This window comes from Pistacia vera, unplaced genomic scaffold (genome assembly GCF_008641045.1).
Source record: "Pistacia vera cultivar Batoury unplaced genomic scaffold, PisVer_v2 Contig87, whole genome shotgun sequence".
Lineage (NCBI taxonomy): Eukaryota > Viridiplantae > Streptophyta > Magnoliopsida > Sapindales > Anacardiaceae > Pistacia > Pistacia vera.
The window spans coordinates 240,731-255,254 of record NW_022196745.1 but is presented as its reverse complement, the minus strand read 5'-3'; the positions used below and the strand labels follow the sequence as shown (position 1 = coordinate 255,254).

Here is a 14,524-nt window from a genome sequence, read left to right as displayed (position 1 = left end):
TAATAATCTAACATAAGAAAAATAAAATAGGGAAACTAAGAAAACCTAATAAAATAAGAGAAACTAAATTAGAAAACAAACTAAAATATGATTCGTAGGCTTATGGGGTCCTACATCATTCAAATTATGTAATTTTTGAAAAATTAAAATAATAATATTAATAGGCAAATGTCAAGTTATAAGAGGCTTGTGGTACCAACCTAGACTGAGTTGGTGCCTGGTACCCTGGTTAGTGGCGGACCGCCACTAGAGCCTAACCACCCCAAAATTTGATTTTTTTTTTGAAATTCTATAGTATTATATACATTTTAAGATGCAATAAGTATTTTTGGTCCATCCAGATTTTGTTTACAATTTTTGTATATGGACATATTCAGAATTTTTTCTTAATTATGAATTGTTTTTCAATTCTTAAAACTTTCTTTCTCTATCTCTTATCACTTACATATTACAAGATCATTCAATAAAAAAGAAAATAAATCATATGTCGATAAAAGCTAAAAATTTTGTCAAATTATGAATAATATTTTGAAAAATATTAAAAGATACATACTTAATTCAGTTTTCAGTGAACTCATTTTGAGGGTATACTATGTTTTTTCCTACATAAGTTGGTGCCATTTGCCCCATCTCTTTATTGTAAAGTTTTTTAAACAAAGAGATTAAAGAAACATCTCTCAAATTAAAATCAAAATAATTAAATCATCAATTAAATTCCTTATTAATTTACTTTGTAAAAAAGAATTAATATAATATAGCTAAACCATAAACTTAATACACTTCTAATCCATACAACACGCCCGCATGTTTTTCCGGCCCGTCATTCACAAAATACATATCCCTCATCTTTTGAAAAGCATGCCACGTCAGCAGGCTATCAGAACCCGCTTGGTGACACTTCCCAACCGCCCGGTTCACCTCCAATATCCGGGCCACCCGGTCCAGCCCACCGTACAAACTTCTACAAAACCGCATCATATGTTTGATATCATAAACATTATTTCCAAAAAACACCCTCAATATCATCAAAAACTTATCTAAGCCACTGGGCAAACTTCGGCGCGTGAGGATCTTCACCAAGTAGCCAAAATCATACGCGCTGTGAAACGTTACCCAACTCACCGACTCATTACACACGAGCCCCGACGACATCATCAACTCAGCGAACCGGACCGAGTCAACTCCCTGCTCTCTGTTTCTTTCAAAATCAATCCCTTGCTGTCTCAGCAACTCAATCGAATCAGGCGCGTGAGCATCAGTCGCGACGTCAAAATCCCGGAAGTTGAATTCCCATATGTAACGGTTACCGGTACCCAAATCCGGCAAGCTACCGGAAGAATCAGAGAGTGTTAGACCGACCTGGATCAAGTTGAGAGCATCAACGTTAGATTTCAACATCTCGTAGTGATCGGAGGGCTGGCGTTGAGGGTAGTGAGGTCTGGCCAGGTCGACTGACGGTCGGAAAATAATACCGGGAAACTCCGTGTCCATGGAAATAAACGGGAATTCATCGATGATTTGACTGATCAAATTGAACTCGGATTCCAAGTTGGAAGCCCAAACTTCGCGTATGACGATCGGTTTAGAATCGGAATCACGATCTTCGACAAACATGATGAGTTGAGTATTGAATTGTGTATGTGAAGAAGAAGGTGAAGAGAGAAGAAAGTTGAAGAAGTATTGGTGTTGGAATTGGTATGGGGAGAGAGGGAATATAAGGAGGGGGAGGTGGGGGGGAAGATGCTGCTTGGAAAGAGGGAGAAGGATTGGGACATAGGGGTGAAACCGTGAAAGAGTAGGACTAAATTCAGTGTAAGGTTAGTCAGAGTCTACGCGTTATGCTTTTGACTCTAATTCTATCGCAACTTTGGACTTTTTCTTTATTTGATCTAATCCTTGTTTTACCAAACTTCTTTTTTATTTTCCTTTTCATCATTTTTGGTCTTTTGTATTTAGGACTGTGTTTTGGTGATTAATAATCAATTTTCTTATTTTAATTAGGAATTTTTAAATTTTCAAATTTGATTTGCTATTTTCCTTGTTCGGATGTGTATAAAGTTGGCACCAATTCTGAATTCAAACAACATGTATGTGTTATCAGTCGCGCCAACAATTTATTTAAATTAAAATATATATATAATATTATTTTGTAATTTCAATTCTTGTGTATTGGTACTTTTATTAAAGTATAATACAAAAATTAACTTAAGAAATAATCTAACTAAGCTACCGTAAGTAACTTTTGAAAATCCTTTATAAATTTAATTATTTAAATTCAACTTTAATTATATTCACTTTCAGAAGTAATTTACGAAACGTTTTGAGTGATTTAACTTCATAATACAGTGATTAAAGTTAAAGCTGTGACAATCCCAAACATGGACTAATAAATATTAAAAAATCAATTTATTGTGAAATAATTATATAACTGTTTTTTTTTTTTTTTTTTTTTTTGTTATGCCTCAAAAGTCATGTTTATGTCAGTTCATTTAATGTCTTCTTGTACCAGCCGCGAAGCTCATATCTCCAAAGATATTCTCATCAACTATATCTCCTTTCAAGAGATGAATGGACGAGAGTCTTCCATATATCAAGGCAACTTGCAAAACACTCATTGCATTAAGTGTTTGGGTGAATAAATGGGCATTTTCCCTTCACGAAGAAGGGAGGCTGGAGGCTGGGCTGAGATTTGAGCTTCATGTCATTCTCTCTCATTAAACACTGTATTTCTGCATCTTTGTATGTCTTACAGGCAAAATCATTCAAATAGTCAGTGAGCAATAAAATAACTGTGGATGTAGGAGTCGCTTGTTGCATCCGAACCACTATAAAAACCCCTATTGCCAATCTTTTATTCATTTTTTTGCAAAATATATAATCTCAGCTTCATATGAATCTTATGGATCTATCACGTGTATCTCCTGAGTCAGTTCAGCGTTTCCCACGTGCGAGTCATTGGCGTCCAAAATCAAGCGTAAACAGTTTGGTGGCCCATGCAGGTCCGATTCTCAAACCTGCGTCCAAGTTCTCCGATCGTGTGGACAGATCATAAATCGCATGCGTCCGAGTTTTCCGATCACGTGGCCAGATGGTAGATCGCACGCATCAACTCTCCAATCGCGTGGCCATATCACTAATCGCACGCATTAGAGCTTCGATTGCTTGGCCAGATCGCAGATCGCACGTGTCAGAGCTCTCCGATCGCGTGGCCAGATCGCACATGTCAGAATTCTCCAATTGCGTGGTCAGATCATTAATCGCACGCTCAAATCACACGTTCAAGACCGTTCAGATCACGTGTTCAAATCGCCCAGATCATGTGGCCAGATCGCTTATCACATGCTCAGGTCGAGCCCAGGTCGCGCTCGTTATGCGTTCAGATCAAGCTCAGGTCGTGCTCATTTTGAGCCTAGGTCGTGCTCGTTATGTGCTCAGGTCGAGTTTAGGTCGTGCTCGTTCAGATCGAGCCCAGGTCGTGCTCGTTATGCGTTCAAGTCAAGCCCAGGTCGTGCTCGTTATGTGCTTAGGTCGAGCCCAGGTCGTGCTCGTTATGAGCTTAGGTCGTGCTTGTTGTGTACTCAGATCGAGTCTAGGTCGTGTTCGTTATGCGTTTAGGTCGAGCCTAGGTCGTGCTCGTTATGAGCCCAGGTCGAGCCCAAGTCGTACTCATTATGAGCTTAGGTCGAGCCCAAGTCGTGCTCGTTCAAGTCAAGCCCAGGTCATGCTCGTTTTACGTTCAAATCGAGCCCAGGTCGTGCTTGTTATGAGCCCATGTCGTGCTTGTTATGAGCCCATGTCGTGCTTGTTATGAGCCCATGTCGTGCTCGTTATGAGCCTAAATTGTGCTCATTATGTGCTCATTATATGCTCAGGTTGAGCCTAGGTCATGCTCGTTTAGCTCAGATTGAGCTCGTTTTGCTCTCAAGTTGAGCTCGTTTTGTTTTCAGGTCGTTTTCCTAACAGATTTCAGTTCAAACTCTTCAGTTCGAGGCTGCAGCAGATCAAAGACTTAGTTTCTGAAGCACAATTACGCACTTCAAAAACTGTGGGGCTTCTGTTATGCCTCAAAAGTCATGCTTATGTCAACTCATTTAATGTCTTCTTGTACCAGCTGCCAAGCCCATATCTCCAAAGATATTCTCACCAACTATATCTCCTTTCAAGAGATGAATGGACGAGAGCCTTCCATGTGTCAAGGCAACTTGCAAAACACTCATTACATTGAGTGTTTGGGTGAATAAATGGGCATTTTCTCTTCACGAAGAAGGGAGGCTGGAGGCTGGGCTAGGCTAAGATTTGAGCTTCATTTCATTCTCTCTCATTAAACACTGTATTTCTTCATCTTTGTATGCCTTACGGGCAAAATCATAGAAATAGTCAGTTAGCAATAAAATAATAGTGGATGTAGGAGTCGCTTGTTGCATCGAACCACTATAAAAACCTCTCTTGCCAATCTTTTATTTATTTTTCTACAAAATATATAATCTCAGCTCCATATTCAAATCTTATGGATCCATCACGTGTGTCTCCTGAGTCAGCTCAACGTTTCCCATGTGCGAGTCGTTGGCGTCCAAAATCAAGCGTCAACAGTAATAGATAATTTTAACAAGCATATAACGTTGTCGTATCTATGTTTACTTGATCACTTAATTATGTTTAACTATGTATAACAACAAAAGATTAACTCTCACTTAAAGACTAAAAAAATCAAAGAGATAGCTGGGGTTATATATTGTGTTATTTGGTCGTTAGATTGTGATATGCTTTGAATGATTCAAAATCTTTGCTTGGATGGTGATTGATGAAGGGTGCCTTACAGTAACTGGCTAATAGAATTAGACGGGTGTAAAATGTGTAGTTCTCCCAACTTGACTTACATTATAAACTTGTTTCCGGTTCAGTGTACTATAAAGTCTTCAATCAACTTTCTCAAGTACTGGTAATGGTTACAATAAAGTCTTCAATAGTTTTAGTAGAGAGTTAGGGTAAAGAATTAAGTTAAATAATTATATAGGTTAATTACATTGACCGCCTTTGAGGTTTTAACTTTTCACAAACAACATTAGGGTAACATGTAACCCCACTCCGTTAGGTGGCGTTTGGTAAACAATTGTCAATATCAACATTAAGGCAGCCAATTTGAAAGCTTGTATTCAAGTTCAAGATTAGTGTTATAATCACATTTGCATCTTTTATTATTGAATTTTATGGAGTTACCATTGATCATTTTCTTGTTGTTCCTGAATGTGGTTTGAATATAGAAGCTTTTCTGTCTTTTTTGGTTTGGAGCACTGTTTGACCTGGATTGAGTTTTGAGACACTATTTGGGTTAAAGACAATCCATTTCAAGTTTGTGCTTGGTACATTTTATAAATAACTGCATTTTTTAAGTGTTAATACTACACAATTCAAAAGTAAAGATACACTGTATATGACAAATATAGATTAAATCTTATTTAGTACCATTTTTTAATGTAGCAGTATCTTATAGTGTCTATCAAATATATATATGTATGGACAAAAAATTGTATTGGGCCTGACGAGGTCTACTAACGAGACAAACACTTTACGGCCCAATGCCTTAGCTTAACTTCGGTTGGACCTACGATTAAATCCACATTGTGAACCACCCTCTCTATGAGTTGGATTATCCTACAAGTTAAGCTAAATCGGACTCCAGACCATTAGCCCACAATAGTCCATAAATAGGAAAAATAATCCTATCACCTTCCTGATTCATTTAAGATCCAGTATCTTACATAAATTAATACTCTTGAACCAATAAAGGCAAGAAATAAGAGTTCCCTCCTAATTGAGACTCATCTACTAAGTAAGACTCAAAGTCCTACTAGGATTATAACCCTTTGGGTTCACTATATAAACAGGGGCAAACCCTCTCAATATTCATTCAGAAAATAACCCACAACACCTACCTCTCAAAGTTCTTACTTCTAAGAACCGCCGCATTATTCTGGTAATCTTTCCCGTCCTCAGCCCTCACTAAATACCCTCAATCTCACTGACTTGAGCGTCTAAGTGTATGTGGCAGACACCACACCGGTGTTTATCTAGCATTCATGTTCTATTTTCTTCTCTGTGCAGGTCTATTAGATTGTTAATGGCTCTACTCTCACAGGATCTGTCCCTTCCGAATTGACAGTATACCTTATCGTCTACATTTTGGCACCCACCGTGGAGCCTTGACAACTATTCGACTTAAATGACCTGCTTTTTCTACTCTTTTTCTTCTGATTTAGCCATCATGATTGGAAACACTAAAACCTCCACTCTTGATGTTAAGGCTCAGATTGTGGCTCTCACTACACTGGTGTAAGAGAGCAATGACATATACCACACTCTGGAAGCACAAAATGCGGCCATCTGTGCGAAGAAGCAAGCTTTGTAGGATAAGGTAACCTAATTTTACTCTTTAGACTGGTCTTTAAATTAGCATGCATACTACTCTCGACTCCCAAGTCACCCTAGACATCTATTCACCACTTCGGATCATGGAATCTTGGCAAACCAATCCCACTTCCATTTAGCTCCAACCATAACTATGATCATGCCCAAGCCAACCCAAACAGAAACCACTCTATAACCCATGACCCTTTCGGCCACTGAAGCACTCAGTCAAACAACCCCGTTACAACAGTACCCACTAAACATTTTCCCACTAAACATTTTCCCACAAACACAACCTTCACATTCAATAGTCGGTACATCCCATCGACCTTTCCCCTTCGGCTCGACCATACACATTAACCCCCATGTGTTTCCTTACCTACAAAACACAAGCCTGTACACTGCCATGACAACCCCCATTGAACAAGCTTTAGCCAAACGGCTATCCGACATGGAAGCCATGATCTAGCGTATTCTCGGTATGCCCACACCTCTCAAGAAAAGCCAACCCCAAAGTTGCGCTGACTTACCCTTCGTGGATGCCATAGCCCTATAGAGATGCCTCGCAAGTTCAACTCCCCAATATGAAACTCTATGACAGGACCAGCATCATACAAACAAAGGATGTTTGTCGCTGCTGCCATCCCTCGCGATCTCTGCGAAGCATGCATGTGCAAGAGCTTTGGCTCTAGCCTCATAGGATCAGCACTCCAATGGTACACCAACTTACCCAACAATTCTATTGACTCTTTCACTCAACTTATGGATACCTTCGTTGAGTAGTTCGCTAGTAGAAAGAAACTTGAGAAACTCTCTGGCGATCTCTATAAAGTACGTCAACACCATGGAGAAACATTGCGAGACTACGTGGGTCGCTTCTGTTGGAGTAAGTGCCCTAGAGCCAATCAATTATTGTGGAATTGACTCTTTGTAATAATGTTCATTAATCAATAAAAAGACATTTTATTCTATATCGCGTAAATCATTATTATTGCAATATGTATTGATATATGTCCTTAGAATGGTAAAACCATGACAAGGGTATCAAGTGTTTCAAATCTTGATAGTGAGAACCCTATGAGCACATATGGTGGCCATTCTAGAAACGTCCGTAGCCCCAGTATTATTCTGAAGTAAGGGCACAGATAATACGGTAAGGCTAACCCCCATCGTGTTGAACGACCCCTGTCGAAAGGCAATGACTGATCTCACTTGTCAAGATTGTTTGGTGACAACCTGGTGCAACACAGGAGTGTTTGCTATAAGCGATTATACCGCAACAAGTTCACTGGACTGACCCACCAGAGGATTCCATATGGATGGTAATCCCAGTGTCTATGGAACAATCCTCTAACGAATGGTGGCGCATGTGATCCTTAGACTTAATCACCGGAGCGCCTTGTGCACCGATTGGTGTAGTTTGACACTAGCCTAACGCAGTTCTTTTCAGAGCTGTCAACACGGTGGTGATTGGCTGCATCAAGGAGTGTATCAAGACTATGGTAATTGACAGAGGATTCATCACTCCGGGTACAGGAGAAGTTATCTCACAGCGCAATTCATATACGACATGACACTAAAATTGTGGCTACATGAGATTGAGTTGTTGCTCTATCCAGTTTATAATACGGGTCATTGGTCCAAAAACTGAATACATAATATCAAGAGTACAGAAGGTTGACATTATTTCTATGCCTTCGTCTCGTCGAATAACGTATGATGAAAGGATCGAATTGCACGGTAACCATATCGTTACATGAGCTACTTTCCTGAATCCGAATCTATCAGATGGCCATGATGCCTTGTTAGGGGCCAATTTTGGTCTGTGTATTGTGGGACGATTAATTAGTGTTAATCGCGATACTATACACTGTCGATATGAGAGAGCCTATGGTCACACACATAAAGACAATTTAATACCCAAGAAGAAACAATGGCGTTTTCGTCTTTTAAGGCAAAAGGGTATTTTGGGAATTTCACAATGCAATTAAATTTGCTGAGGTCGTAGCCTTATTTAATTTGCTAGAAAAATTAAATAAGTGAAATTACGTTTAAATGTTGTTCGCACATATTTAATATATTATCATTATTGTCAAATGTTAATATATATTTAATATATATTAATTGATTTTAATTGAGATAATGATGGAAAAATAAAAATATTGAATTGGGAGTGTTTGGCAACATAGGGCGTTTAGGTTGGAGCCCAAGCCTATTCCGTATGGGATTAGGTCAACTTGATTATTTTACTAAAAAAGAAAGTGTGTGATTATTCATAAATTGATTTCCTCTTTTAAAAGAAAAAACACACACAATAGCCCCTCTCAATACACTCCCACAGCAGAATCATATTGCCCAAAATCAATTCATTTGATTTGTCTTCTTGATTCTTAAGGCTAAGGAGGATCTAGCAAATCCCTCCTTAGTTCTTTTGATATTGTCTTCGGTGGGACTACGGTGGTTCGATCCTGTTAGTAAACGACCCAGTTACGCAGCAGAAAACAAAAACATAAACTCTATAGATCGTTCCTTAACCAAGATCCGGGTATAAAAATCACAGTTTATATAAATAATCAAATCTGCAGAAAATCAGTTCAAGGTTTAAGAAACCATACCAACATTTGGAGGCTCCACCAATATTGTATTGAATGTGTTTGCTATCGATCCAAGTGTAGGATCGAACCGTAAAGTCCACACGAAGACAATCAACAAGAACCAAGAGGATTTGCTAGATCCTCCTTGGCCTTAAGAGATCAAAAAGAACAAAGAAAGTTTGATTTTTCAATCAAACAGTGAAAGTGGTGTGGGAGAGTGTGTTGGGCAGGAGGTTTTTTCTTTCAATGAAAAATGGAATAATAAAAACACTTAAAATTTTTCAACTAAAACTTTTCTTTTATATGTTTTTAGTGCCCTAATCCCATACGGAATAGGCTTGGGCTCCAACCCAAACGCCCCATGTTGCCAAACACTCCCAATTTGATTTATTTTAATTTCCATCATTATCTCAATTAAAATCAATAAATATATATATATTTAAACATATATATATATATATATATATTAACATTTAACAATAATAATAATTTATTTAAATATATGCGAACACATATTTAAACGGAATTTCACTAATTTAATTTTTCTAACAAATTAAATAAAGGCTACGACCTCAGCAAATTTAATTGCACTGTGAAATTACTAAAATACCCTTTCGCCCAAAAAGACGAAAACGCTCTTCTTTCTTCTTGGCTCTTAAATTATCTTCTATGTGTGTGACCTATAGGCTCCTTATCATACCGGTAGTGTATAGTATCGCGATTAATACAATTAATCGTCTCTCTAATATACAGACCAAGATTGGCTCCTAGCAAAGCATCATGGCCACCCGATAGATTCGGATTCAGCAAAGTAGCTACCTGTCAACGATATGGTTACCGTACAATTCAATCCTTTCATCATCCGTTATCTCTACGAGACGAAGGCATAGAAATAGTGTCAACCTTTGATTACTCTCGATATTATGTATTCAGTTTTTGGACCAATGACCCGTATTATAAACTGGATAGAGCAACAACTCAATCTCACTGTGGCCACAGTTTTAATGTCATTGCCATATACTGAATTGCGCCGTGAGATAACTTCTCCCGTACCCGGGAGTGATGAATCCTCTGTCAATCCACCATAGTCTTGATACACTCTTTGATGTAGCCAATCACCACCGTATTGACAGCTCTGAAAAAGAACTGCGTTAGGCTAGTGTCAAACTACACCAATCGGTGCACAAGACGCTTCGGTGATCTCAAGTCTAAGGATCATATGCACCAACATTCGTTAGAGGATTTGTTCCATAGACACTGGGGTTACCATCCATATGGAATCCTCTAATGGGTCAGTCCAGTGAACTTGCTGCGGTGTATTCGCCTACAACAAGTACACATGTGTTGCACCTGGTTGTCACCAAACAACCTTGACAAGTGAGATCTGTCACTGCCTTTCAACAGGGTCGTTCAACACTATGATAGCCTTACCGTATTATCTGTGCCCTTACTTCAGAATAATACTGGGGCTACGGACGTTTTTAGAATGGCCACCATATGTGCTCATATGGTTCTCATTATCAAGATTTGAAACACTTGATACCCTCGTCACGGTTCTACCATTCTAAGGACATATATCAATACATATTGCAATAATAATGATTTACGCGATATAGAATAAAATGCATTTTATTGATTAATAAACATTATTACAAAGAGTCAATTGTACAATAATTGATTGGCTCTAGGGCGTCTACTCTAATAGATCCTACACTTGGATCGATAGCAAAACATTCGTTGACAAATTTGGAGGAGCCTCCAACGTGCGTTTGTGTTCTTTAAACTCAAATTTATTTTTCGGCAGATTTTATTTTAATATGAATTGTAAAATTATATCCTTGATCTTGGCTCATGTAAACGATCTCTATATTAATTTTTGTTTTGTTTCCGCTGCATATATGAGATCGTTTACTAACAGCTTCAACAAGGAAAAGATCTCCATTCTATATTGCAATTAGGAGACAACAGTTGACGCCTTAAGGAAAGGGCTCCTCCTCGATACTGAGTTATGCAAGGAACCCACCAAGTTCAATTGCTCCACCATGGAATATGTTTTGGCTTGAGCTCTAGGAGATATAAGGTGGGAAGAAGATGAAGTGAACCATATCAAACACCCTGCCTATGAAGATCGCCATTCCACAAGAGCTGAACGACGCTAAGATAATCGCCCCGCCAAGCTAGACCACTAACCAAGGAGAGTCTTTAACCGAGACAACCGACGCCTAATGGATCGCCATCCGACTCAGTATAATGAAAGGACACAAGTCTCGCCCCACCGATACAAGATACCCGAGTACAACTTGAACATCTAACCTATATAAGTAGTGGATTTGATGAATGAGATTGGGAAAGTTGTCAAATGGCCTGCAAAGTTACCACATACCGAGGCCAACAAGATACCATCAAGTGGTGTGAATACTATAGGGACCATCGTCATGTCACCGCTGATTGTATTGCCCTCCGTCTTGAGGTAGTAGAGCTGTTGAAGAGAGGCCACCTCTATGACTTCCTGACGGACAAAGGGAAGAACATCCTGGCAAACAAAGATATCCAAATTACACTCCACCAAAAGCACCGCCTACAAACAGGTTGTGCAATGTGATCTCAGGCGGATTAGAGGTAAGTCGTGTAAGCTACTTTTCGGCCAAACGCCATACCAGAGCCGCAGCTAACCCGAAGGTCCAACCTTTTCGGCCTCTCTTATAAAAGGCAACCAATCTAACTATCGAGTTCATTGACAACAAAGCGGTGACACTCTTGAACCCCCACTATGATGCTCTGGTCATCACTTTCCCGATAGCTAACATCCTTGTCAAGAGAATAACATCATGTTCCTTGAGGCACTCAAAGTCATGGTGATAGATGAGTCCAACATCATCCGTCGATCTACTCTCCTCGGTTTCAGCTCAGAACAAAATTACACTATAGGGGAGATAGCTCTACCAATCTGCGTAGAGGGAGTCAACCTTCAAACCACCTTCATGATACTAAACGCCCCCGCTCCTTACAATGTGATCCTCGATTGATTGTGGATCCACGGCATGCGGTCCATCCTCTCCACCTTCTATCAGACCATTCAATTCCTTTCTAAGTGGGGAATAAAAAAGATACATAGAGACTAAAAGGCTTCTAAGGACTACTATTAGAACGCCTTCAAGACTAAGCAAGGGACTATGTAACAACTACAGTCCCACTCAGATGTAGGAGCTAAGCCGAACCAACCAGTTATGGAGGAGCTAGATGAAGTCCAAATACATCTTGATCACCTAGATCGAAAGACCCAAGTAGGAGCCCAACTCAGACCTAACATCTGAGAGAAGCTCATAGACTTCCTAAAAGAAAACCAAGATTGCTTCGCTTGGTCAAATTTCGACGTGACAGGTATTAGCCCCGAGGCAATAGTACATCAACTGAACATCGACCTAGACCATCTCCCTATAATACAAAAAAAAAAAAAAAAAAAAAAAAGAGAAAGTTCACTCTGGAGAGGAACAAGGTAATCAACAAAGAGGTGGAAAAGCTGCTTAGCAGTAGCTTGGTTTTAGAGGTCTAATACCCTGATTGGTTAGCAAATGTAGTGGTCGTTTGGAAGAAGAATAGGAAGTGGAGACTATGCATTGACTTCACCGACCTTAATAAGGCCTGCCCTGAAGACTCATTCCCCTTTCTCCATATCGACATGCTGGTCGACGCCACTGTTGGACATAAGTTATTAAGTTTCAGGGTCGCCTTCTCAAGCTACAACCAAATACTTATACATCCGAACGACCAAAAGCAGATTGCTTCATCACCAAGCGTGGCATTTACTGTTACAAGGTAATGCCATTTGGCCTAAAGCACGTTGGGACCACCTACCAGCATCTCGTAAACAAGATGTTCATCAACCTGTCGGGAGACTATGGAATTTTTCATCGACAACATGTTGGTGAAATCATTGATCGCCGAGCAACATCTCAAACACCTTATGCAAGCATTTGAGGTCTTGCAAAAGTATAACATGAAGCTAAATCCTGCTAAGTGTTCGATTGGTGTCTCTTTTTTAAAGTTCTTCGACTACATGGTCACACAGCGCAACATCAAGGCTAATCCTAACCAGATTCGTGCGATCTTGAGCATCCTCTCACCCACTTGCATAAAAGATGTCCAACGTCTCATAGGGAGAATAGTCACTCTAAGCCGACTCATTTCAAAATTAGTGGAGAAATGGCACCTCTTCTTCACATCCCTCAAAAGTCTAAGAAATTTGAACGAACCCCAACATGCGAAGAAGCACTAGCCTAACTAAAGAAGTATTTAACATCGCCTCCTCTTCTCTCTAAACCAAAAATAGGGGAACGATTCTTCACCTACTTAGTCGTATCCAAATGAGCCATCTCGGTCATGCTAATCCGAGAAGAAGAGGAAAAACAGTTATCCGTCTACTATGCCCGCAAGTCTTTACTCGACGTCGAGACATGCTACAGCCAGCTTGAGAAGCTTGCACTAGCTCATAGCACCACTACGAGGAAGCTAAGACCATATTTCCAATGCCACCCGATGGTGGTGCTGACTTTAAAGAAGATACTCCATAAACCAAACCTATCGGGTTGGCTCATTTAGTGGACTATAGAACTGAGCGAATTTGACATCTCTTTCCAACCCCGAACTGCCATCAAATCTCAAGTCCTAGTTGACTTCATCATCAATCTTGCACTTAACACTTCAGTTTAGGTGGAGAGAGAGCTCCTATGTTTGACAGACCATGCACTATCTAAGTGGACCCTATCAGTAGATGGTTCAAGCAATGTCAATGACAGCGGGCTAGGACTTGTCCTCACTTCTCCGAAATGAGACATCATACAACAATTTGTATGGTGCAGCTTCAAGGCAACCAACAATGAAGCCAAGTATGAAGCATTGTTTGCTGGCCTCTCCCTTGCAAAGGAAATGGGAATCAAGAAACTCGAAGTTAAATCCGATTCACAATTGGTGGTGAATCAGCTTCAAGGCTCCTACCAAGTCCGAGATCCAAAGATGACCTCTTACCTCAGCCTAGCCAAAGAACTCCAATCGGCATTCGAGGAAATCGCCATCACTCAAGTCCCAAGGTACGATAACACTCATGCTGACGCTTTGGCAAACCTTGGCTCGGCTTTTCAAGCATCATCACCAACAATAATTCCTTTATTTCACCTCTAAGCACTAACCATAGGGACCGGCTCGACCGAGGTAACACTAATCAACCCAGGCAAGTCATGGATGACACTCATCCTCAACTACTTAGAGAATGATGAACTTCCAAAGGACATAAACAAAGCACGCCGATTGAAGGTCAAAGCGGCTTGGTTCACCATCCATTAAGGTCACCTACTCAAAAGATCCTTCTCGGGTCCATTCCTCAAGTGCATCACCCCCGAGGAAGCAAAGTTTGTACTTGTGGAACTCTACGAAGGCGAGTGTGGAAACCACGCTGGGGGACGCAGTTTTGCTAATAAGGTGCTCACGACCAACTATTATTGGCCCACCATGCAATATGATTCAGCCAA

At 40.0% G+C, this 14,524-nt stretch overlaps 2 protein-coding genes across 2 annotated transcripts; one reads left to right on the top strand and one right to left on the bottom strand.

Annotated features, from left to right (window-relative positions):
* Window positions 1-694: 694 nt before the first annotated feature.
* On the bottom strand, window positions 695-1,818 carry LOC116119025 (probable CCR4-associated factor 1 homolog 11; the record flags this gene model as incomplete). Its single annotated transcript, XM_031404981.1, has 1 exon — window positions 695-1,818. A coding segment is annotated over one exon (1,047 nt), but the record flags the coding sequence as incomplete, so codon positions are not given.
* Window positions 1,819-12,678: 10,860 nt separating this feature from the next.
* Window positions 12,679-14,177, top strand: LOC116119024 (uncharacterized protein Mb2253c-like). The gene is made up of 2 exons (XM_031404980.1): window positions 12,679-12,815; window positions 13,859-14,177. Exons 1-2 carry the CDS (start codon window positions 12,679-12,681, stop codon window positions 14,175-14,177), a joined length of 456 nt encoding a protein of 151 aa, XP_031260840.1.
* Window positions 14,178-14,524: the final 347 nt, after the last annotated feature.

What these genes read in the sequence shown, in the direction of transcription:
- LOC116119024 (XM_031404980.1), top strand. Translation starts at nt 12,679, where the DNA reads ATGCTGGTCGACGCCACTGTTGGACATAAGTTATTAAGTTTCAGGGTC. An exon ending in GTGGCATTTACTGTTACAAG is followed by an intron (nt 12,816 to 13,858) that starts GTAATGCCATTT and finishes TGTATGGTGCAG; the next exon opens with CTTCAAGGCAACCAACAATG.